The sequence below is a fragment of the Pezoporus occidentalis genome, unplaced genomic scaffold (genome assembly GCF_034315485.1).
Source record: "Pezoporus occidentalis ecotype Australia unplaced genomic scaffold, CSIRO_AGI_Poc_V1 ctg39, whole genome shotgun sequence".
NCBI lineage: Eukaryota > Metazoa > Chordata > Aves > Psittaciformes > Psittacidae > Pezoporus > Pezoporus occidentalis.
This window is the reverse complement of record NW_026915713.1, coordinates 763,816-791,365: the sequence shown is the minus strand read 5'-3', so window position 1 is coordinate 791,365 and position 27,550 is coordinate 763,816. Positions and strand designations below refer to the sequence as shown.

General features: G+C 37.3%; 1 protein-coding gene across 13 annotated transcripts in view; it reads right to left on the bottom strand.

Annotated features, from left to right (window-relative positions):
• PTPRK (protein tyrosine phosphatase receptor type K) overlaps positions 1–27,550 on the bottom strand; it is a 396,766-nt gene that overhangs the window by 89,199 nt on the left and 280,017 nt on the right. For all 13 annotated transcript variants that reach the window (XM_062632339.1, XM_062632343.1, XM_062632342.1 and 10 more), the window contains exon 8: positions 7,398–7,700. In XM_062632339.1, coding sequence (XP_062488323.1) covers positions 7,398–7,700 — 303 coding nt within the window. The remainder of the gene's footprint in view (positions 1–7,397; positions 7,701–27,550) is intronic.

The following is a 27,550-nucleotide window of genomic DNA, read 5'->3' as shown; positions in this document are numbered from 1 at the left end:
CAAAACTATTTCAAGTGTATCTTAATGTGAAGTATGTGACTTAAGATTCCCTATCAAGCTAGGTATCTGAATGATTCGAAAAGTGTAAGTAGCTGCTAGAGGAGACAGACTCAGACCTTTTGGCCCCTGCACTTCCCTTTGAAAAGATTCTGGTCCCACTGATTTTCTTTCAATCTCCTGACCTTGTGACGTGTGACCCCACCACCTGTCAGGGACAACAACAGTAAACACTCCTTCTTTCATAAGTAGTATTCTACATATTCTATATTCTAAGAATATAGAATATTCTATAAGAATATTCTATAAGAATATTCTATTCTATTCTAACAAGTCAAGATTTACACTTATCTGAAGAGGTGAAATCATTTAGGTAGGTTTAAGTATATAGGTTTCAGAAGAGCAGGGGAGTTTTTGAACTTAAGCAAAGAAATAAAATATTTTCCCATAAAAAAGTATACAAACATAAAATTCACATGTATACAAAAGGAACATAAAAAAATTCAAAAGGAATTTCAGCATGATTTTATAGTGGAAACATCACAAGCTTTTCTTTCATGATTTACATGTATCTCCAGAGCCCTTTTAATGAAGCTATATATCAGTACAGTAAATAGCTGATAATCTTTTCTTTACGTACATGTAAGATGGACTTTTATAAATACTATGCATAATAAAAGTACAAACCATCAATCTGATATTAGTCCAATTCATTTTAGAGCAATATATTTGCATTAAATTAGTCACAGTCACAGATAAATTGTTATTCACAAGTAGTGTCACCTAAACCTTGTTTTACACTAACTTAATAGGAAGTTTATATTACAATATGTTACCTCTGGTAAAACAATGTATTAACTGACACCAACCACCATAAAAATGAATTTATATTCAGTTTTTCTGCTGCAAAATAAAAGTGCATGTAAACAGAGTATTTTATTAATATTATACACTGTGAAAGCCATGCAGAGTATTATGCTATATGGCAAAGGCTATGTGCAGATATATGCATGGTTACACTGGGAAAAATGCCTCTGTGGTAGTCAAAAAGCAAAGGTGTATCAGCAGGAAACTTAGAGCCTTTCTCTGAAGGTAGATGATCATTTTCAGGAGATGGTGGCAGTCAATCTCTTTTATTGTTTAAATGTTACAAGCAATTAAAATGGCCCACCTTTCCATTGGCTTTTTCTGAGGGATTTACCATTTGAACTTTATGCTTTGCTACATCTTGAGATTAAGGCTTAAATGGGAGCAAATTTTATATAATAAAATAGGGGAAATACCAGAATTACTATTTCTAGTCTTTACTGTAACAGCATTTTCACCAAAGGTAGCGACAAAAATTACTTTTGAAATTGCTCAAGCTGCTCCATTTACAGCAAAGAACAAAGTGCTTTCGAGAAGAAAACTGATTGCTTATTAATAGTCTCCTTTGGTGCACATGCCCTTTGATTAATGATCTCTCCTCCTGGAGAAGCTGAGGTGGGCACCGCAGGGGACAATGGAGCAATGGGGCTGTGCCCACAGCCCAGCACGGGTGTGCATCAGCTAGATGGGGCCACTGCCGGACTGCACAAGCACTGACCTGTTCGCACCTGTGATGCTTCCCAACTCCTTCCAGCCTATATAAAATTACTAATGTAACAATCATAAATGCTCACAACCAAGCTACTAAATAAGCTGACAGAGACTAATCAGTCTCAGTGAAGGCAGCAATCACTATAGATATTGGTGCAAATATCAACTGGGGTTAAGTCCGCAAGTTTTGCGTTTGCTGAATTCAGGCACCTAACAGTATTTTAAGTCTTTTTACACCACACGCTGACTTCAGCACTCCTCATTTCTGGGATTTGGATGTGTTTCTCCATGTCAGAGTGAAATAACCTCACATACTTTACAGCTTTCTAAAAATATGCAAATCAGTATTTGGAAAGTGTTTTCAGCTAGTGCATGGCTTTGGAATAATGGGAACTTGTGGGCCCAGGTGTAAGCCCTCATTCCATTGCAAACTGCTGAATAGCTGCTAATTCTGGCCTATTTGCAGGCATTTGCATTATGTCAAACACACAGTTTCAACAAAGAATCTCATATGCAATCACTTTTTTAGCTATAAAGCTTCTAATATAGGTACCTAAAGGAAATGAAAGTAGGAAGTTGTTCTAGCCAGAGTACATAATTCTGCGCTTCAGGGCCAATTTTTCCTTGGCTATTAATGTAAAATTTAGCTTGTATTTCTAGTCCTTGCAATACTTTAAAAAAGCTTACTTTGTTTTGTTGTTTGTTCAGTGTAAGCTTAAAATAAATCTCTGCTAATATTTTCTGTATTTTTCTTACTTTCTCACTTTTCTGATGTCTTTAAGAGAAACTGCTCATGTGTCTTTCTGCAACTACTTTTCCTCGCTCTCAATGATATGCCAATAACAAATCTTACCTATCATCTTAAAAAAGAATTGGGGTTATTTTCACAAGCTGAAGGACAAATAGGGTATCACAGGCTATCCAGGCTCCTTTTATCAATGGCAGTAGGTTGGGTATAATCAGTTTTAGTTCACTCCTGCTGAACACATAAAAATTCCTCCCTTATTTGACTACATTAATACTAAATTTTGCCACTGCTAATGACACATATGTCACTAGTCTTCCTTTTAGATCAAGGACTGAGGTCAATAACTTTAGCAGTGGCATTTATAGACAACTTCAGATTGAAACTGTCATCTCTTAGTCATGGGTTTCTCTTTACTAACTGCAATCATTTGCTGATTTTTTTTCCCCCAACAGCATCAGTATACTGGGTTCACCTCACGTCCTCACATCCTTGTTTAGTCACAAGGCTACATATGTTACACGCTTTTTGAGACAGTTTGCCATTTCAAGCAATCTCTGTCTGCTCAGCTCACTACATTAACTTTTCTCCCAGGTGGGCTGTTTTTGTTACCTTTAAAATGCTACCAGTAGAGTTTTAAGTCTGCTTTTTCAGAACTTCTTGAAGCATTGTTCATTTGTTCATTTCCTTTGATCAAAGCATATTTTCTACATTTTCCTCCTCTCCCCTATACTCTCTTCTCCTGTCTTTTCCTTGGGTGACAGAGGATTTGAAAAAGCACAAAGGAAAAAGTGCTATTTGTAGTAAATATTTGTAGTAAATAATAAAGGGGGAAAGGAGGTTCAGAGAATGAGTTGTGGGGTTTTTTTGATGTTTTGTTAGTTTGTTTTGGTTTTAATTCTTTTGGGTGTGTGTTTTTTTTTTTTTTTAAGGTAACTTACAAAACTTATAATGCTCAATCATGAAAAACTATTAAATGTCAACTACTTTCATAAAATTCTCCTTCTCAAAGCTGGTGGAAGATATTTCCTCTTTATACATCTAGTCAGTATATAAAGTGTTACATCTTTTAATTTAAAAAATAAAACCTAAACATTTTCCCCTTCTTCTGCTGTTGCTCAGAATAGTAAGCCTGCTGGAGCTTTCCTAGGACACATGAGCAATGGTTGGACAGTTGGTGTCTTAACTCTGCACTGTAGCTCCAGATATCTCTGCATGGAGCTGAATGAGCCATACCCAGAAAAAACACGGGACCTCATTTGTGTCCAATGAGTATGCCCTGTGGTTCAGACCAAAGCACTGGTATACTTTAAGCCCCAAAATGGGTACTTACCCTCCACTAAGAGACCTTTTAAAATTAGTTGTTTGCCTGCTGTTAGCTGACACACTTCCTTACTAGTTATAAAATCACCATTGAACACGTTAACTCTCACAATTTGCTTTCTCCATAGCTGCTCTCTCAGAGCTAATGTCACTATTCCTGTTAATCCACTGCCTTTTGCATCTGTTTGCAATTAAAAATTAAGGAAGTATTTATTTGCTTTAATCCCATTCCCTGTCTGTTGCTCTTACAAAGGGTCCCTTTGAGTTTGCCGTGTCCTTGTCAGTAGGCAGCTCCAAGAATGTGTGCCTGATGTTGATGTATGCCAAGTGATAAATTTACTGCTGGTTCTTGTACTTTGCTTCAAAATGCCAAACATCACCTTTGCCCAGCATGCATTCACTCCCAGATTGTGCAAACCTTTCTCTTCTTCCTTTATCAAATCTTCAAACATTGTACATCTGCTCTATAAGGCAGGTGAAGCAGCAAGCACAGATAATACTGAGTGCCTGGTTACTCAAAAGAGCTTTCTTTCAAACCTCAGAAACAGTGTGATCTCTCTCCTGAGTGAGGGACAGGTGTTTCACCTCTAAAACTCTCACAAAATTCCTTGTTTTCACCTTTGTTTTGCACAACTTGTTTAACAGTGTATCGCTCAAGGGCTTTTTATTTTAGTGTGATACAGCTTTCTGCAAATTACTATGATATGCTTTAAAGATTAATTCCATCTACCCAAGTTAAACAGAAATATTTAAACAACCAAGTATTCAGATCTAGCTCTGGTCAAAAAGGAAGCTATTTTCAGACTGATATTCCTGGACTTTGCTTTCCTGCAGATACTGAATTATAAGCTATTAAAACCCTCTTCATTTCTCAATCATTGTTACAAAGGTCTAAAGCACAGCTTTTGAATCTTACCCTGTTCTTCTACTAATTGTTTCTTGAATTAGTTCTTCTTGTAGTGTCATACATGGCTCACTTATCAATCAGCACTCTCACAGGTCTGAACATTTCTGGAAGACCTCAACTCAGCTGTGCAGCCTTAATTAAATGTGAACCTGTGTGAAAAACAACCGGGGATCCTCACTGTCTCACACCAGAGCCTCACAAAAGTCCAAATTCCTCTGCACTTGAGGAATCCCAGAAGTTCAAAAATGTGAAAAACTCCTGGCAGAAGGCAAGATGATAGAAGTAGAGAAATGAAAGGAAAAATGTAAACAAAACAACAACAGCAAAAAGACAAGAAAAAGACAGACTGGTGGAAGCATGGGGAAAATGGATAAAGCAACAGAAGTTTAGGGGAAAATGGTAGAAAGGAAGAGAGACAAGAAAACCTCTTACTCCAATAGTCTACAAAGTTTTTACTTGATCAGCAGATTTTTGTAAGAATGGCATTGTTAAGAATACTACACTACAAAAAAGCTAACAAAAATTTAAGTACCTGTTGCCATCAGGGGTTTTAAAAGTTTCTATTTATGACAGGTGCATGACGTAAGTGCACAGCTTCATAAAATCATGTAATACATGGCTATTTCTGATTAATGCTGTTTGCAAAAATGTGGGAAAATAGTGTGATACTTCTATTTCTTTCTCCTAAATGAATGAATGATAATGCTCTCAAATTGCAACTAACACCACGTTTATTCTGTGAAACTGGCAAAAATAATGAAGACAGTGAGGCTACATCTGACTACATGCGCAAAGTGCAGGGCACATAATCACGTATCAGATAGACACTTGATTGCTTGGACATGGGACTAAACTAGCATCATACCCATAAGCAGCCAACCACAGCACTTAAGTTCAACACTGCTATGCGCTGTCAAGGAAAGATTAAGGTATGAATACACCTTTGATCCTCCAACATAGTTGAAAGCCTTGCACATTGCCTGCATGCTCTGTATTTTGAAATGCATGACAAAATGGACATAAACTTCCAAGTCAATCAGTAGGATGCAATTAAAAATCTGCATTTTTATGCCTCAGAGTATCACTGAGTAGAGCTCACAAGAGGCTATTTTCAGACCACAAGCATTATTACCACCAATGCCTCTAAATATAGGTACCTTTTAGAATGTATTAATCCCTTTATGAAAGCAACATCTGCTTGAAATAGTTTACCTTAGCAACTTATGCTCAGTAGGTGAGGCTTCTACACTATTATACCTCTGACACCAATGCTAAGTCTAAACAAGTTCACTGACAGCACACTGGTGTGTTAGCCTGAGATCAAAACTTGCCTTGTGTGCATCATTTCCTAATACAGTCCACAACAAAACCAAAAGATATATTACGTGCACTTGACTCTGCTCTGCGTGAGCACCCCTATAGTGATCAGCCACCATCTCCACACGTATAACTAGATCAAAGCTATCAGAAACAGTAACCTCTCTTGAAAACTTGGTTAAAAAGAAATTCCATATTCTGTGGACATACCAATATTTTTTCTATTATTTTTTTTTTTTTTTAAACCTCAAGGAAAATAGCAACCATAAAAATCTGTAATGTAAACACAGGTACAGAAACAATTCCTCATGGGTTATATTTACCATTCACCTCAAAAAAAGAGTAATGCTAAAATTTGAATTGCATGAAATAATCTAATTCTGTACTTTTTAGTGATCTTCACATGATGCATCTATGTCTCTATAGTTTTCTACAGCTTCTCATATTCTACCTATTTAAAAAAAACTGCTTCCCTCCTTTATTGCAACAGTAAACATATTCCTCTCCTATTTCTTATAAAACTGAAAATATACGGCAAAAAGTGCCATCAGATTCTAACCTTGACTGCTCTCCATATATAAAGCTATACCCCCCAATCCTTTATTTTACAGTAAGCAAACACACTATCTTTTTTAATTTTACCTTTTTATGTATCTTTAGTCTTACATTAATCCAAGTTGGTTTTTTTTTTGTCACTTACAGCAGCATGTATTTTAATATTGTTGTTATAGTTAGATTTCATGAAAATATTGACAACAAAAGCAAACTTAAATTGCTCTTTGCAACCATATTTTAAATGTTATTAGGGAAAAATTTCTATTTTAATTTCTTTTATACCAAGATTCATAGCTTAACCACTGAATGCCACCATTAACACATCTATGTCTGTGATTTATTTCTTCCCAACTATGGTAAGTTCAACTGTCTTGTCACTGAAATTTCATTGAAAGCATTTTAAAGAGAATAATGGAGTATGTTGAGTTGGAAGGGGCCCAAAAGGATCACTGAGTCCAAATCCCAGGTTGTCAAAATAATAATTTAATATGATAGGTGGCTTTCAAATAGTTAACAGATACTATATGCTGTAACCTGCAAGATAAAGTATTTGCTGAAGAGGTTTTAAATCCTAAATAGAGTCTTTAAGCACTGAATTAAATATTTATATATAATTTACAGAATTAAAGTAATTTTCAAATGCTACACCTAATACTGTGAAGACGACCTCCCCTAACACCACCATGTGTTTCTCATCACCTGCATTAAGGCATTTTTGGAATTACTGGGAAGCCATCCTCCTTTTTCGTGCAAGAGAGAGATTCAGTTTGACTTGTGCTACATGGACAGTTTCAGCTATATATGCAGGGTGACAGCTATAATAATTATATACCGCTATCATTTTGGGGCTAATTAATACTTTAATAGAAGAGAACTTCCATCCTTCAGGACACACATTGTAACACACACAGTCATTTCCTTTCACCTGTCTAGACTGGACTTGGATTTAATTTCTATAACAGTATGTAGACATACCATCTTCATCTGTCTGGATAACGGTCTCTTCACTTTCCTTCCTCCCTTCTGGGTTGGTTAAGATCATTTTGAGGCTGACATTCGTGTAGGGAGGCAGGTGATCCACAACATGCTGGGGTGCTTTAGGGTCCATGTCCAAGCAGTCCGCCTTGCTCTCATTGTGTCTGCAGAAGTAGTGGTAGCATATAGTGACATTGAAAGTGTGGCAGCGAGTGATGTTGTAACCCAGAGATTCCCAATCCACAGCAATGTGTCTGGCCTGTATCTCAGCAATCTTCAAAGTTTTCGGTGTTCTCATAGGTTCTAGAAAGCAGAGTATAATAAAGAAAAACATCATTAACATTCTTCATCCTTGCACTGAACTGTAGCTGGTAGATGATACCTCTGGGAACATGAAAGTAAAGGAGGTACCCAACAAATATGGACTCATTACTAGAAGTTATCATCCTTTGTACAGGTACCCTGAAGTGAAAAGATACTGACAGTCTTTTTTTACTTCATTCTTCTCTGGCCTCTCTTTGCAGGCTTCAATCAGTGATTAAGACTTAGCAACAGTGAGAAAAAAGAACAGTTAATTAGCAGATGCAAGAAAAGCGACCAAAAGGCCACCCAGCTGTCACTGCTGGCTTCCCTTCTTGAATGCCCCCTTACCAGTTTTTTCTTCACCTGTGTAAATTACGTAACACATCACAGTGGTAAAGAGTCAACAACTGTACTCTGATTTATCATGCCATCAAGCAATGCTGTATACTAATTATACTAATTACCTTACTGAGCTAGCAGTTACAAAAGTCATGCAGATATTAATTATTGTTTATTATGTAGTAATTAAGTTATTCATTCAAGCAAACCCCCTTAGAAATGGTACAAAAAGTGCTTCTGGATATGTACTTGCATCCTGCTTCTTTTTGATCCCCAAAACTTTGCCTCTACATTGTTCTGAACGGGTATCTCTGACCTGCTACCCAAGCTCAGCTGCTCTCCACACATGTAGTTCCACCAGCAGAGTACGAGATGCTCCCCAAGCTGTCATCAATGTTTCATTATCTCCCTAGTGCATTCATTCCTCATGCAAGGCTAACTTTTATCATTAAACTTAATTAAAATTATTACACAATGAAAATCATGACCATGACTATATATACTAGAGTTTCACTGGAAATATAGCAAGGGTTCTTTATACCCTCATAATACATCTTTCTTCATCAGAGAAAATAAAGCCTGCTGTAGGTACAGCTTCAGCCTTGTATTCTTGCTTGTGTAAGGTAGAGTCAAGATTGTTCAAGGAAATGAAATACAGGATTTCTTTTTCTGGGCATAACAGTTCTTTGTAACTTGCATTTATGCAACTACTGTCCCAAACAGGCTAACAACCTGCCAAAAGCACAGATGGTATATTGAAATAAGGAAATGTGAATCAGTGTAATCTATTCAGCATGCAGTTTGTCAGACAAACTGCAAACATTTAGTTTCTAACATCAAAACAATCAAATTCTAAATATAACATAAAGGTATCCCATGTAACATGATGAGTGTTGAGGATTAAAAAAAGTGCTATTTGTTTCCATGATCTGTTCCCTTTCTGGATTTTGAAAAAGCATGTTCTCTTTGCCCTTAAATGCTGATTTATCATATACATGGTAAAAAATACAAATGAGTAAGTAGAAATCCTGGCCAGTAGCTTTCTCAACATAAGGTACACTGTAACAACAGAGATGTGAATCCGAAAGATGGCATTGAAAAGGTCCTTGAGAGATAAGACACTTGAAGAGAAGGTAAAAAAAAAGGGGGCTTATAGAGTAAACAATGGCTGGTGCTTTAGCAAGAACAGACAAGTCTGAGGCAGTCAAAAAAAGACAAAAAAAGGGGGCAGCAACACAGCACAGCTACTGAAATTGCTGGCAGGAGTCTCCAAGGAATCAGTATTTTCATTTTAATAATTTCCTTTTTGTTTTACTAACCTAGGTTTTGTCTCAATCACCTCACAGCAGAGATGGAATTCAAACCTGAACTTAAAATTTATTGGAGCCTCTAATATAAACACAACATAATACATGTTGTCTAGTCATGAAGGCTGAACCTGTTAATGTCTGAAGCTGAGTAATCAGTAAAAGAAAATTCACTCAATTTTCATCTTGCTTCTTTCATGACAAGACTTAAACTGCATTCACCCTATGCACTTTCAAAAGAGAAGAAAAAATAAAAGCTTTGTTAATCTTAAAGAAACATTATTTTAGAATTCTATGCAAATTTTACAAGTGTGTTACAGGATCAGAAGAGATACTGAAAAGCATCCTTTATTCACCTGTCAAAAAGGAAAGAATGAAAGACAGAGTGTGATCTCGCTTTCTCACAATTATTCCGTTCTTTGGCAGAAATTAAACTTCTGCAATATTGAGATGGTAATTAAAGTCTGCAGAGTCTCTCAACAGCTTTGGTAAACTCTGCCAACTGTCCCACTGCTCCTAAAATGATGCTTTAAAAACACAATTTTACTCTTGCTTCTGGGCAACATTCATCTCGGGCTCTCCAGAGGTAAAGACCAATTGTTTTAAACTACCACACCACAAAACCTCCATCTGTAACACCTTAGTAGAAAGCAATTTTCAAATAATTATTTTTCTCAGATAAAGCACCACTGAAATTTTGAGTAGGCTTCCCAAAAATCTCTGCATTTCATTAAGAGCAACTGCCTTGATGAGGGCAAAAAGAAGTGTTTGTCTTCCATTTCTCCCTTTTCCCATTACACATTAAGATCTGTGTTTCACAAAAACACTTCCTTAATGCTACTGGGATTTAATTTCAATTTATGCGTTCACTTCTGACCTCCGGATACTTTTTCAGTGCTACTAATCCTGGGAAATCAATTCACATCTTGTCTTTCCAGTTGCAGTTTTCCCACCTTTTTCTTTCAGTCACATCTAGAACTTTTATTCAAAAAGCATGGACATTCAAACAAATGACTCTCACTTCTTGCTGAATAACTCACGTCAAATTTGTACTCTATGTCAAAGAGGGAAGAAATAAGGGTCTCAAAATATCTGTTCGTTCCTTATCCTATCAGCTGAAATTTCAATAATAATGGCAGAAAGCACTTAATATTTTCCAAACATTAATCTACTAATTACCCCTATGAGACAGGTAAATGGTGTTAATCCTTTTCTGCAAGGAGAAAAAGACACAAAAAGGTTAATAGCTTGTTCAAAGCTACAAAGTGATTTACTGCCAGGGCTATAAGAAAACTGAACGCTACCCAGCTCCCAGGTCACCGGTGTTCTGGCCACCACATTGCATCAGCCAGCATCATCATCAGCAGTTTATTTGCCGATGTTTCCACTAAAACGCTAACTCCACTCCTCACTTCTAAGGGGGCTTTTTTTTTGGGGGGGTGGGGGGCGGTGTTATTTTTTTTTATTTTTGGGGTTTGTTTTTTTTTGGTTGCTGGTGGTGGTTTTGTTTTTTTTTTTTCTTAGAGTAACTCTGACAAAGCGGAACATGGCCAGACACTAAGTGAATAGCTGAGCATAAGGACAAGTTATTTAAAAAACATAAGGACAAGTTATTTAAAAAACAACAGTTTGGCTTACTCATTTCGAAAGATTTCTTGATTGAGAGCTTCAAATTTGAGTTAAACTGCATATTATTTTGCATCAGATCTTGCATTTAAAATGAAAATTTTAGGGAGGAGGTATTCATAATTTATTTCTTCAAGCCTTTTTCTCCAGCAGAAAGTATGTCTGAGATGGGAGAAAATTCCTTTTGGTGATAGCAGAAAGTACTCAGGGCTTCTGCTGTTAAAGGAAATTCAATATCCTGTGACTGTATCAAGCTCTTAAGACAGCTTCTGCCAGTCAGGATATTCACATCTTCAAACAGATATATGGCAGTAAGGCATAGGGAGGATTTGGTGGTGGTGATGGCAGGGTGGCTTTAGATCTTCCCAGGCCTCACTGCTGGTGGCAGGCTCCCTTCTGTCAGACCCTTCCTGCATATAGGCTGCTACTACAACCTCTGCTCCATTCCCATCTCTGCTTATGGCCAGCTTCTCTCTCTGCCCTTTGCTTTCAATGCCTAGCAATACCCAGCTCTGTTATCTTCCTCCTCCTCACCCTCCCTTTATCTCTGGCAAACAAATACTACCAAGTGCCTATTGCCTCATCATCCAATCTGACTGTTTTTATGCTAACTGAACCAATTAAAACCAGAGGCATTGGGAGACTATAAAAAAAATAAAACCCCCAGAATAATAAAAAAGATCTCTATACTAGCACAGATTACTAAGTCTTCATTCCTTACCCAGGAATCATGTTAAATAAAAGAATTATAAGCACATGGAACTCACTCGCAACAATTTATGGATCAAGAAGATTTAACCCAACTTTACGGGATAAAACGAAGAACAGCTTTAGTAATTCTCCAAAGGTTAATAATCCACGGGTAGATGGCAAAAGAGACAGAACCTGTTGACCCCATACCACCTCTCAACTGCAGGAAGATTTAATAAGACACTCCAGATAACAGATAAAATTAAATTCAATTTCTTTAGTGCTTGATAAGCAACACGTGATCTGACAGGTCAGTATCAGAGCCTCTTTGTAGAAATTTATACAGAGATGGCAGTGAAAACAAAAGCCTTCACAGTTTCAGAACCAGCAACTTTGGGATCCCTATCCTGCTCCCAGCTAACTCCTTCGGGTACAGCATTACACTGACTTTAAATTTCTGCTTTAACCACACTGACTGAAATTCATAACCAGTTTAAGAGTGACCCAGGTTCCCTTCATTGGTGACACAGGAGGCAAAAAGTAACTGGACATGGTGTGAGATAATGCAGAAATTTGGATAAGGTTTGAGGATACTGCAGAGAGATGTGGGGCTTATATTAAATAAAAACTCTGACATTCAAAAGCAAATGTGTGATAATTATTAAAGTAGTAGAGTAACTTTGGCTTAAGATAGTATCCTCATAATTTAAAACATGGTGTATCTTGCAGGGGCTCTCTTAATTATCTTGCCTTGCAGTTTTGCAAAGCAAAAACCAAACCAAACAAAAATGACATAGAATCCTCAATCTGAACAGTCATTGAACAGCCCCAGACTTTTCATCTATGAGAACATGAGTCTCTCTGTCCTGTGGCTTCTGACCTTTCCAAGATGGGTCTCTTCTTGGCATGTGGGAAATAAAAAGAGGATTATTCTAAGATGTCACTGTGGCTCCTGCTGCTTTCATACAAGGTGCTACAACTAAAATGTTTCCAAAACAGAACAAACAAACAAACAAACGAAGACTTAATGTTATAGTCCTGCTGCTGTAAAGAATTCTTCAATTCTAAATACAATTTAAAAAGACTCCTGGTAAGAGTATGGAAGAATGACATAAGTGAAAAACACTGGAGGAAGTGCAACCCAAACCAGACCAGAGCTATCAAATGTGCAGAAAGAAACTTATAGACAATGGTTTCTCGCTTTCTCATTTCAGTTGCATTACTCTCAATAATTACATTTTTCATTAGCAGACAATGAATCACATAGAAAGGTTTTATATATAGAATCATAGAATAGTTAGGGTTGGAAAGGACCTTAAGATCATCTAGTTCCAACCCCCTGACATGGGCAGGGACACCTCACACTAAACCATGTCACCCAAGGCTCTATCCAACCTGGCCTTGAACACCACGAGGGATGGAGCATTCACAGCTTCCCTGGGCAACCTATTCCTGTGCCTCACCAACCTAACAGGAAAGAACTTCTTCCTTTTATCCAATCTAAACTTCCCCTGTTTAAGTTTGAACCCGTTACCCCTTGTCCTGTCACTACAGTCCCTAATGAAGGTCCCTAATGAAGGGTCCCTCCTCAGCATCCTTATAGTCCCCCTTCAGATACTGGAAGGCTGCTATGAGGTCTCCAAGCAGCCTTCTCTTCTCCAGGCTGAATAGCCCCAACTTTCTCAGCCTATCTTCATATGGGAGGTGCTCCAGTCCCCTGATCATCCTCGTGGCCCTCCTCTGGACTTGTTCCAACAGTTCCATGTCGTTTTTGTGTTGAGGACAGCAGGACTGCACACAATACTCCAAGTGAGGTCTCACAAGAGCAGAGTAAAGGGGCAGGATCACCTCCTTCAACCTGCTGGTCACGCTCCTTTTGATGCAGCCCAGGATACAGTTGGCTTTCTGGGCTGCAAGCGCACACTGAAGCCGGCTCATGTTCGTTTTCTCATTGACCAACATCCCCAAGTCCTTCTCTGCAGGGCTGCTCTGAATCTCTTCTTTGCCCAATGTGTAGCTGTGCCTGGGATTGCTCTGACCCAGGGGTAGGACCTTGCAGTTGGCATGGTTAAACTTCATGAAGTTGGCATCAGCCCACCTCACAAGTGTGTCAAGGTCCCTCTGGATGGCATTCCTTCCCTCCACGGTATCAACCGAACCACACAGCTTGGTGTCATCAGCAAACTTGCTGAGGGCACACTCAATCCCACTGTCCATGTCAGTGACAAAGATGTTGAACAAGACCGGTCCCAACACCAATCCCTGAGGGACACCACTCGTTACTGGTCTCCAGCCAGACATTGACCCACTGACCAGAACTCTTTGCATGCAGCCATCCAGACAGTTCTTGATCCCTGAGGGACACCACTCGTTACTGGTCTCCAGCTGCACATTGAGCCATTGACCAGAACTCTTTGCATGCAGCCATCCAGACAGTTCTTTATCCACTGAGTGGTCCATCCATCAAATTGATGTATCTCCAATTCAGAAACAAGTAAGTTGTGCTGGACAATGTAAAACGATTTGCATGACTCCAGGTAGATGACATCAACTGCTCTGCCCCTGTCCATCAGTTCCGTAGCCCCACCATAGAAGGCCACCAAGTTGGTCAGGCAGGATTTCCCTTTAGTGAAGCCATGCTGGCTGTCACCAAGCACCTTGTTGTTTTTCATGTGCCTTATCATGCCTTCCAGGAGAATCTGCTCCAAGACTTTGCCAGGCATAGTGGTGAGACTGACTGCTCTGTAATACCCTGGGTCATCCGCTTTCCCTGTCTTGAAAATGGGGGTTATATTTCCCTTTTTCCAGTCATCGCGAACTTCACCTGATTGCCATGTTTTTTCAAATGTAATGGACGGTGGCTTAGCAACTTCATTCACCAGCTCCTTCAGGACCCGCAGATGGATTTCATCAGGTCCCATGGACTTTGTATATTCAGGTTCTTAAGATGATCTCGAACCAGATCCTCTCCTACAGTGGGCCTAAGGTCCTCATTCTCACAGTCCCTGCGTCTGCCTTCCAAGACTTAGGTGGTGTGTTCAGAGCATTTGCCCGTGAAGACTGAGGCAAAGAAGTCATTAAGAACCTCAGCTTTCTCCAACTGTAGGGTACCCAGTTCTCACAATAGCTTATGGAGAGGGCCTACGTTGTCCCTAGTCTGTCTTTTATTTGCAATGTAACTATAGAATCCTTTCCTGCTATCTTTCACATCCCTGTTGGTATATAGATACTAGGTTCCCTCACATTGTAAAATTGGTTAAGATCGTTATATATACAGGTGTATTACTCATTGAAAAGGATTGAAGTTATACATTTCAACAGACAGCCAAATCCTGAGCAAGAACTACGTGCATTGACTATGATCACTTCTGCACTTCAGTGGGTGATACGCTACATGTCCAAGGAGCCTCCTATAATTATGTTATGAACAAAGCTAACAAAAATCCTTAGATACCATGAACTGTTCTAGAATATCCATGATGAAATCCCTGTGTTTTGAGGATTATTAATCTACAATTCCCAAAAAATTTAGTTCAGACTAACTCCCAATAACTCCATTATTTAACAATATGTTGGTATTTCAGGAAGACCTGATTTATTCAGACATCCCAAGAATGCCATGAATTCCATTCTCATTTCCTTGCATCATACTGTCTTTATGACAGAATAATTCTTGTAACTCCTAATCAAGTTTCTTGTTTTTCACATTCATGTAGTTCATGAACTGCTTAACTTTAGCCAGGGACTCTTTCCTACCTATTTATGTTTATTTCAAGTCAAACACACACAGCATCATACTACCAACTGGATTGATACAGACTTTTTACGTATTATTGGAATAAGTTATTATTCTGGGTATTCCAAACGTTGTAGTATCTGCATTCCATCATACTCAGAATATATAAAAGCCAGGCTGTCTTGTACGTAAATACAGGTTTTGTTTGTTTTGGCTTTTTTTTTTTTTTTGTGTTCATATCTTGTTCCATGTCATCAGTTTAGAGGCCTGACTTCAGGCAGCCAAATCTGAAAACTTGGGCACTCAATCTTTTTAAACTTAGAAGCATGAATACAGTGCGATCATGAAAGAGAAATCAAAGTTGGCAGAATTTGTACAATTTGAAGTAATTTCAGCAGTCTGACATAAAATGAAAAATTAACAGGTACATATTTCCGCAATAAAAATCTAAGGCATTACCCTGCATCTCCTTTCTCAGATGTGTAACACATAGAGAATACAAAACAAATATAAATGCAAACACAAAAAGAGTCCACTTTATGTGTACTAGTATGTCCATCTTCTCACTGTATGAAATATGAACCCAGAATAAATGAAACAATGGCATTTATACTGTACCAGCACTACAGATTTATTATGTTTCAAATGAAGGTTAAAATGCAATTGCATGAAAATCTATGAGCTTTTTCTCTTCTCACTTCATGTAGCAACTGCCTTATTAAGCCAGCTTACAAATTTCTTATTGACCACATACCTCAGGGAGCTGAAGAAAACATCTGAATTATTACATAGATAATCAGCTGTATTACACTGGTTTCAGTAGCAATGAGGGGATATTCTGTATATTTTACGACGTGCCTTTTTGGATACAAAGTATAGCTGTCCTTGCTTCAGAGTAGAGATGAATAAAACTCCACTACTGACAATTATTTGTCCGTTCCCTCTTGGTAGTATGTTTATCCTATTGCCTCCATGCATGATCAACAGTTTGTGCATCCTTAGCATGTAATCAATAGCTGTGAAGTCTCGTATTAGCTTTAGAGATTAGACATCCCTTGATAATAAATTCCGTTGAATTGATTTCTTCAGTTTCGCCTAGCTGCAGAAATCCACTTTTTTCCTGCTCTCCTCCCGCCCCCCTCCCCCCCGCTCCCCAGTCTAAATTAAAAGGAGATATATAGTGTAGGAGAAGAGAGCAAAAGCTGGCATGACCTTTTTAAGCTCATTCCTCCAGATGAACAAAACATGGTGATGTAAAACATGAATCAGCAGGTCAACAAGAATCAGACTGCAAGAGTAAACACAGGCAAATCCTAGCATTACAAAATTCCTATGAATTCCAGGACTGCAGTGGTGAAGTTTGCACGAAGTATATTACAAAATTAATAGTGATGGGGAAAGAAAATGAACTTATGACTTACGTATTAGTGGCATGAATATATTAAATCAGAATGGAAGACTCATAATCTAAAAATCATATTATGAATATATTAAAAAAGAATATATAAATATATTTTAAGAACAGACATATATACTTTTTACCTACCTTAACACTGAACCTAACCATTCAACATCACGAAGAAAGCATTTACTAACATTTATTTGAATATAAATCACTAGTTTGCTTAGATGACACATTTTTCATTTTTCTCCAATGCACATCTTTTTATGGTTTTGTTTACAAACAATATATGTAGGAACTTAGGATGTTATGAGTATTATGCAAAATGCCTGTGTTGGAGTAGACTGAATAAGCAAAATAAGAGTTTTCTGTGGATATCATTAAAGATTCAGTTCCTTTGTCCTGTATATAAAAATTGTGGTCCAAGTCAGCAAGCATAGATATCAGCATATGAAAGAAAATGACCCAATGTAGAGCACATTATATAAAAAATAAATAGTAAGAACAAAAGAACAAACTTTGAATAAAGTTAGGGCCACATTCACCTCTGATGACTAAGAACTGAAAACTGCAAGTAGTAATTATGATGCCCACTTAAAACTATATGTGTTATATATATATACACAGATATATATATGCACATACACAGATACTTGTTCACATACATGTTTCCTCACATACAGATAAAACACCCACCAAAATACATTCTCTCTCTCTGCACACCTACTGAAACATCCTTAACCTGGTTTGCCCCTGTTGCCATTTCATCCCATGCGGTTCCTGTAGCCCCTGGGTTCCAAACTTGTAGCTCCTGTTGTACAGAAAAGTTTTCCTTAAGCATCTGTAAATTTATGTAGTAAATTGGCTTATTTTTTTTTCATTGGTTCATACATTCATTCATTGACTCAAAATATAAGCAAACTTGTTTTCGTCATAAAAGCTGACCAAAAAAACCACAGTTGAGCAAAGAAGAATTCATCTGACATTAAAATCTTGAAGAAAATCAGAAACTATTCACAAAGATACTCAGAACTCTAAAAATGCTGGTAAGGGGCCAAGAGACAAATTATTTTTTTTAAAAATTAGATACCTGATTACTGTAATCTTTTATTACCTTTGGATTTTGATGAAATTTTATTACTTAAGTCACTCAGCCACCTGTGAAAACTCTTCTCAATCTATTGGTCAATGACCCATGCCAAGTAACTACCGAATTGTCATACTTGTCCCAGGTTAAAGAATCCTTTTTCTTTATGCCTCCAGCACACCTTTAAAGCTGGTATTTCTTTACAGATACTTTATACAATGAAAAACTTCCTGTACATTTTACGCAACCCAATTTCATTCCTTGATGTAACTGAGAAAACAGAATGTATTCTTGAGTGAATAGGCAAAGCACTGTTTATGATTTGCTAATGGAACAGTAGTGAAATTTTCAATAGAAAATACAGGCCAAAGTTATTAAATTCCAAAGAAGCTCTGCTCCCTCTCGTCCCTCAGAATTTCTTTAAAATGTCTGTTTTCACAAAGGGAAAGGATGACAAGGAATATTTGCTTTTTATGTCAACTTGCTGTGCAGAACTCACATGGTATCAATTCTCTTTCCTACCATCATCTGGCTATGAAAATTTGTAAGGCCATTTTGGGAACTGGGACCTAATGCTACAGACCTTTTGTTCTTGGACTACCTTCACTCAAAAGTAGCAGGGGTCTGCAGAAATGAGCTCATGAGCACCTCTCCTCTACCATGAAACAGGGTCCTTACCACAAAGAATGCAAAAGCAACAAAAAGGCCTCCGCTGCAAACAGGCACTAGAAAGTTGGGGAAATGCCTTCTAAAAGAGACCATGAAACCTAAATAATACATTTCCATTTAACATTTAGCTGAATTAAACACTCTAAAGAAGCTGCCCTGCTGCTTTACTTTCAGCCAGATAGTGTTTTGCAAAGCTACTGCTTCCTGTCTAAGCAGAAACCTGGAAAATATAAAATAACTCACCCTACAGTAAAAGAAGGTAATTTATTTTAGAAACAATTTTCTCTTTGAAAACTTACTGTGAAGTCTTGTGGTTTATCCCATGATCCCAAGACACAAAAAATGCTCCTGAAAAACTATCCCAGAGTATTTTCACTTGACAGTAAAGCTGGATGAACGATAACAGAAAAAGATGGCAAATGCAGCAACTTACTGGAAGCAGCAAACAATTTTAGATGCTGTTGATAATAACTTACCCTCCTTTCAAAAGGTGTTTTCATAAAAATTAAGTAATGAACAATTGATCCTACTTTATACAGAACAGATGGTGTTGTTAAATACAAACCTACCTTTCATTCACATGCAAATGTAATGAATTAGTTCTTCACTTGCAGGAGTCACCTCTTTTTACTATCTGTTCTGTTATGCTAGATACCCACCTAGAGATCTATCTAGGTCAGCGTCTATAATCACTAATTTTACCATGTTCTGACTTTCAGAAAGATATTACACTAGCACAGTTGTCTTGGCTTCACTGTCACTGCAAAGCAACTGCCAATGTTCTACTCCAACCAGCAGTACTGTAAGTCACCCAAGAGAGTGTCAATCATACCTGCTGAGTAAATGGAGCTATTAAATTATTTTTTTATGCCTATGCTGTACATGCTGAATCACTGTCATCATACAGTCACAACAGAATGCAACAAGGAAAGGCAGCCAATTAGTCAAGTCAAGGCCATATAGGCAAACACAGTATTAATTTGGAAGTGCAGACTAATTGTTGGACACCAGCATTATGTCTGTCACTTAAATGAGATTTACTGCAGAGTGCACCAAATGCTTAAGAATAAAAAGAACAACAATCTCTTCCTCCTAACTTATAATGAAAGGCTTTAAAATCATCCTGAATGTCTGTTAGGCAATTTTAGGGCTAGCTTTTCTCTTTTTTATTTTATTTTTTTTTTTTTTTTATCCCCCCCCCCATCTGTTAAACCACAGTCAAACCATCAGCTCATAGTATCTGAAGGGGAGCTATAGGGATGCTGGGGAGGGACTCTTCATTAGGGACTGTAGTGATAGGACAAGGGGTAACGGGTTAAAACTTAAACAGGGGAAGTTTAGATTGGATATAAAGAAGAAGTTCTTTACTCTAAAGGTGGTGAGGCACTGAAACTCCTCAGAGTTTAAGACTTTTATGACTGGTAATGATAATTTTTTACTTATATTCCAAATACACCTGAGTCTTGACATCTTTTGCATTCCCTTTTATGGCAATTCCATTCACATTCATACCCATTCATACCAGCTAGCCATGCCATTCTTAATCTCACACTGGCTATACTCTTCATAACCATCTTCTTTTTCTCTTTCTCCTTGATTTGAGCCTTGCAATGATAGCTGCTCTTGCCCTCCCATGTGTACTGGCTACTTCAATATTTAGGCAAAACTATAATATAATTATTAATTTGAGCCACAACAATTACATGTGCTAACAGGCAAAACACAGCAACTAAAAACCTCTAAGCACGCGTTTGCCTTTACCAGTAGCCCTTCACTTGTTACTTTTGACTTGGATATCTGAAAGGCAGACTGAATCATGACATCACAGAACGCTTGAGAAGAATCCAAACCAAAGTCTCTTTTATACCTGCTATAGCACCAAGCTAATACACTGCTCTTTTCAGCACTGCAACAAAATGAGTGATCTGTATTAACTGGTTTTGAGCAAAGGCTTTATACAGCAATTGAAGAGGCTGATAGAATATATTATTTTCACAGCTAAGCATTTAAATCAAACCAATTATTAAGAGGGTGAACTAGTTTATTTAATAATGAGGTCTATCATCAGATATGTGTGCCAGGGCCGTAGAACTGGCTTATATAAGTGATATATAGTCTGTAGCAAAGGGGGCATATACTCTGTGAAGTGAGAGCACAGGGTGCACTTCAAATATAATTCGTGAAGGGCTTCAGCAAAAAAGTCACCACAGCTACAGAAGTATCTAAGCAAAGAATGTAATCCATGCTCTACTTGCAGTTTGGCTCCAGAGGAACGTGTCCCTCAAGAAACACATCTAGTAGGCATTCATTCCAAAGGGTCAACTACCTAATTAAGCAGGGCATATGAAATGAAGCTGCTGAGGAGCCTGCTGATTGTTTTTTTGGTTGTTTTTTTTTTTTTGTTTGTTTTTGTGTGTGTGTGCGTTTGGTTGGTTTTTATTTTGTTTTGTTTTTATCTACTCTCCATTTAAATTCAGATTTTCTTTCCTAGACACAAAAATCTTCAAGGATATTTATGTGAAATGTCTGCTTGGTTTCTTTGTTGTTGCTGGCTCTGAAGTCTCATTCTTGCTTGTCTGTTTTGATCAGGCTATGACTGAGTAGCATGCTAGGAAAACTATATATCTTAGAAAGGAACTGAAATACTCTGAGTTAGCTTTAATTATTTTATCATGATTAACAGATCCAACATAAATTTGAAGTTACCAAAATATAAAATATCAGAAGAGGAAGTTATCCATAGACTCACAAGAAGTTAATTAAATTAAAAAGCCCACAAATGAAACAGCTTTGTCTTTAACAGAACTGGCTGGAGACAGTTTTACACAGCCTGCTGTTGACACAGTGGTTTAAAAGCCTGATTATAACAATCAGCATTTGGCATTTGAGAAGGACATGTAATAAAGTCAAAAGATACCAGATTTTATTTACAACAAAATGATACTGACTCATTGCAAAGGTAAGTGAGATTGTAAAATCTGTGTTACCTTCATTTCCATTTGAGTATGAAAATTTAACAACTTTCACCTCTTTAACATTCCTCGGAAAAGGTCAAGAGGATAAGATTTTTTTTTAATTATACTGGTATGAAGTAAAAGCAAATGACGGAGCTGTAGCTACAATTACAACTATGCTTTGGTAGCCCACAGCTGATAATATCCTAGTGTTATGTGGCTCGTGCTACTGCTTGAGCTCAATTGCCTTCAGATAATGTACCTGGATTCCACAATATGCCTCTTTGGTGAAACCAATAACTGAAAACAGTGGTAATTCCTCAGAGAGATATAATTTATGGCAATTGTCTGTTCCCACCACTTTTCTCAGTAATTTGTTCCAGTGATTAATAGCCTCACTGTTACAGATAAATAATTGTGCCTTAATTCTAATTTAAATGAGCCTGACCTCAGCATGCAGTCATTTGAGGTTCTTACATTTTTCCTTCTCCAGAGAAAAAAGGCCTTTTGTACCTGGTATTGCTTCCCTCATACATACATACTGTATATTCACCTCTCACCTTCTCTTTGATAGACTTAAACGATTGAGACCTTTAAGTCAATTTCTGTAAGATTACATCTTAAACTACGACTCTTTTTGTTGCTCTTTTCTCCATTCCTCCCAGATCTTCATCAGTGTGGTGAAAGCATGCACACCAGATGTGTGTGCAGTAAACCAGTACTGGTCATATTCATAAAATCACATCTTTCCTCGTAGATATGATCCTGTTTTTATCATAGCACTATGCAAAGAAACACTGCTGACTTCTGACCTATGTCCCTCACAATTCTTTTTGGGTTTCTGTACTACTTCTAAATACATGCATTTATTTACATTTGTGTGTACACGGTAGGGCGTATTAGCTATGCTATCATTATTTTATAAACTATGAGAGGAGGGGAAAAAAGTAAAAATTAAACCCCAAATTTAAATCTCAAAGCAAGTGCAAAATATCAACAAGTGTAATGTCATAAATTTATATCGTGAGCTATCTTGCCTTTGCAGATTCTCACTTAGCAGCTCAAAATGTAAATCTGATTGCAATTCGCAATCAAAAGATGTAAAAGATTAAAAGTAAACACAACAAGCTAAAGTGAGAGCCAGTAAACCTATCTACAAGCATTTTATTAGTTTACTTCAGCCGTTGCCCAAAATGAAGACTACTTTTACACACATTTGTCTAAATTAAAATACGACAATTAAGGCATATTATCAACTGCAGAGAAAAATAAAACAAAAGCAGAAAAGAATGTCAAAGCACTGGAAAAGGGGTTACACCATCTCCCTATATAAACAACACAAAAAGAGAAGTCATGCTTCACTGCAAAGAACATTCATACAATTTTTTTCTTAAAGACTAGTGTCTCACTGAAAGTCTCTGAAGCTTCCCCAAGGACAATGTGAATTAGAGTCAGAGGCCAAACGTAAACATACTTCTCTGAAACCTAATCCTTCCCACTTAAAATGCTCCTGCAACTTCTGACCAGGAAAACCACTGTGAGTGCACTTGTAGTTTTGCCTGGTTTTCTTTAGGGTTTTCAAAACCAAATAACTCAAATCTGAACAAGCATCAACACAATTAAAATAAAAACATTTGATCTCATTTTGCTACTCTATATAAGATTTTTTTCCATTTTAAAATACTGTCTTCTGGCATTATCAACATTAGAGTGTTCTTCGCTTTCTCCATGAACACTCCTCTTCTCCCCCTGCCTCACCTGGCTCCCTTAATGCTTATACTCCAAAAATGCTCCATCTTGAAGGCTCAGTTGGATTCTCCTACCACAGTTAGAAAAATATTTCCCTGCTCTTGATTTGATCTAACAATGTGTCATGGTTTAACCCAGGACACAATAACATCAGCAACTCCAAACACAGACACAGCAATGCAAGATAACTCTCATTCCACACCAAGGCATAAATCTACGGTATTCTGCATTTTATTACTTGCAAACAAGAAATGCAGTACTGAGATACTGATACATTCACTGTGAACTTGTCACAAATGTGTTTATAATCTTCGCAACAATCTGAAAAGCATTTTAAAAATCAGTATTAATATACCCCAGATTCTCTACCTTCTCTCTACCAGTGCCAGGACCTCTCTTGCTTTCTCAGGGCTTTGACCTGAATGGGGCATCTCTGAAGAGCTCATGTCTTCTACAGAAAAATCAGAAGGGACACAACAACACCCAAAATTATGGCTGGAACGCCAGCCTCTCATTCCCTTCAGCCCACCTCCCCTCCACATAGAAACGAGAGAAAACACCTCAGGTCCAGACAGCCTTAGGCTTCTGTTGTGTGAAGGAGTGGACTGCCTTCTCATCCATTTTCCTTTAGTCTTGCAAGTGTATACTATAAATCAATAAACAAGCTGTCACATAGATTTTTATCAAGACATTAGATGCTGAATTAACTAAGCCTTAAATAAAACAGAATTCCAGCAGAGGAAATTTCACAGTCTGAATTGAACTAACACAGTCAAAAATACAAGTTTTCACCCTCTTCTGCTTAACACTCGGAGCTGAAGTCTGGGTAAATTAAGACAAAATCTCTAATAACAACACACTACAAACTTTCCAAACACCTGAAGGAAAATCTCATGAGTTACATTACAGCTAATTCATAATACAGTATACAATTACTTTAAATTATTCTATGTACTTTATCCCCTTACTCAGATTTCACTGTTGATACATGGATAGACAAGTAACCTTTAAAGAATAGCTTTTACAATTCCTCTGTAGATTATCAGTATACTGGACACTTATTATGACATTTATTAATTATCATATTTCAGAATCAACTTCTTTCCATATGAAGGTGAGGTATGTATTTCCATCTGTATCTTTCAGTTTAAGAGTCACAGTTATCAAACATCCTGGGAAGCCTCCTTCAACACACTTTTATATTTGTTACTGGTAATATCAACTCCCCATTTTGTGTACAAATACTGCAGTTACCCTGTGTATAGCACACCTGAGAAAGAAGCTAACGCAGTAAATAAGGAAAGCCTCAGAATTACTTCCCTCCCCACCCTGAACAAAATAATATTTCACAAAAAGAATGTTTTGATGAGAAAAATCTAGAGGTTTCTTGGCAAATGCAAGCAGGTTAGAAGTTATGTCATAGCAACAATACACAGCATAGACATAGCAATCCACATATTATTACAGAAAATTAATTGATTTTCTGTAATAGTGCCAGAATTAATAAATCACTGTTAAAGACGTAATACTGTATTTCTAAAACTGGTATCTTTTGCCGCCAATTCTGTCTCTGAATACCAAACTAGTAAAGGAATATTCTCTATTGCAAGGAATCTCTACCTAAACTTCTTCATTTTTTTAAATAATTACTGGATTTATAAAAGAAATAAAACTACAACCCATAAGACAAATACTCCAGTTCAGAATACACAGTATTCTGTGTATAGTAAAGTGCTTCCTAACCCTGAAAGAGGGTTAAGCAGACCGACCCAATGCTAAACAAGTAGGAAACAATTGTCACTTAGCACTGAATTACACAGCAATCCAAATTCTTAAGTCAAGCTTTAATAGGCTAGCTCTATTATGTACCCACTGCATAATGAACCAGCTGCCCTCAACAGTTTATTATCACTTAGGATAATAAATGAATAAATTAAAAAACCACAAATATTTAATTTCATACTCTCTTAGCAGAAAACAACAACAACAAAATAAAAACCTTATTTATTTGTTTGTTTTACTTTGGAACGCATCTAGCAAATTTTGTTTTAAATGAATTCATTCAATATTTTCCTTTTATTTCATATTGCCCTATACTTTCAGGCTTTATAGTACATACACAATTCTTTCCCTTTCCTCAACCATATGGGATCAAATCCGCAGCATTACTTCGTTTTCACATATATGACACATATGTAAGAAAACAGCAAACTATCAACATTCTGTTTTGCCTCTAATACACAACTGGAAAGTCAAGCAGCATTTGTTAAAACTGTTCCAAGAAGATCTAATTCTGTATGTTTAGGACAGCCTTTCAGTTTGGAGCTTTTTTTGTTGAAATGGTAAATTTCCATGCTCCTTAGTCAAAATAAAAATTGAAAAATAAAATAAATTTTAAAGTTATAAAAGAAATAAATTATGATATAATCAGCTCACATGTTCAGAGGTTTCAAAACTGTCAAAAATACATAATCAGAGATGAAGGAGATGAAACATCTGCTGTGACGACAGAGGGACTCAAAATGACTGAGTGAGCAAGAGCAAAATACCCACAAAGTGAAAAAAAACAAACCTCTTGCATTTCTTTCGCACAGCATTTGTTTTGCTTTTGATATTTACTTCCCAGCTACTCCATGTAAACTCTTATTAAATAAAAGCCTTCACATTTGACGTGCCATGAAGCTGCTACAATTACTCTCTGATAATCTTGACAGCTACTGTTGACCTTTTGCCATTGGCTGTGATTTTGCATAACAAGAATAATGCATATGACATTTTTACTACAGGAAAACTTCGGAAAGAAATAAACATTTTAATGATTAGGAAGGTTTCTTTATGCTCCAGGACTTGAGATTTGAATGTCCACTGAGACAGACATGACTATGCCAATGCAACCCTTGCCCAGCACATGCAGCAGAGCCATAGCTTGAGTGCTCCACAATACCCCCCCACCCCCCCAGTTCTTAATAAGCACTGTATCAGGCTTTTATACTGCACAAATGTATGTAACCTGTGCTACAGCATTTACCTAGTACTGCTTACAAACATCAAGGTTTCCTACTCTATTTCAGTTTATACCAGACAGACTTATTTCCTTCCTCCCTTCAACACAATTTCTGATCCCTTTCCCCTAAAATGGATCTCCTGGATCCTTGAAGAGAACCATTGCTATGTCCCCTGAAAAACATGGCTGAAAACCATGACCACCATCAACAGAAGCAGAAACACTGTGTATAAATATTTGACTTTTAATGTGGACATACTAAGTGTGATCTTGTAAGCTAGTGTTTAAGTTGCCTAAATTGTTTAATAAATAGCAATCTTTGATGTCAAACAGAAACAAATTAGGCTACAAATCTAATTGCCTTAATCAAAATGATGCAATGCTTAAATTATAATATTGAAATAACTCTTATGTTTTAGAATCATAGAATCATAGAACAGTTAGGGTTGGAAAGGACCTTAAGATCATCCAGTTCCAACCCCCCTGCCAAGGGCAGGGACACCTCACACTAAACCATGTCACCTAAGGCTCTGTCCAACCTGGCCTTGAACACCACCAGGGATGGAGCATTCACAACTTCCTCGGGCAACCCATTCTAGTGCCTCACCACCCTGACAGTAAAGAACTTCTTCCTTATGTCCAATCTAAACTTCCCCTGTTTAAGTTTTAACCTGTTACCCCTTATCCTATCACTACAGTCACTAATGAAGAGTCCCTCCCCAGCATCCCTATACCTCCCCTTCAGATACTGGAAGGCTGCTATGAGGTCTCCACACAGCCTTCTCTTCTCCAGGGCTTCTCTTTTCCAGGTTTTGATAGTTTTAGGTACCAAATATCAAGATAGGTGAAAATTAAGGATTAGCCTTTGCTCTTGATTGTTTACCTTACCCCTTCTATCTGTGGAAACGGTCAGATTTTAATAGCTTCTTATTTACCTGCCAATGAAATACATTTCATTTTCCATGGATTCTTTTAGTTCTTTTTGTTTAATGAAAATGATAAAGGCATAAACCAAAGAACCTTCAAAAAATACAGTGTATTGCTTCTGTGTTCTGTGTATGCAACGTATCATCTTTGACAAACTTTATTATGTAAAGCTTATAGTGAATTAACACTTTCTGGTTCTCTTAAAAAATCCAGTTACAAAACGAGCATAAACTTACAACCTCTTACTCATTTTTGCTCTTCTGGCCACAAGTCATCACAATCTGTACTGGAACCCAAACCAAGTTATACACAGTCTACTCTTCTACAAATTAACAACAACAAAAAGAACGTGATTAAAAA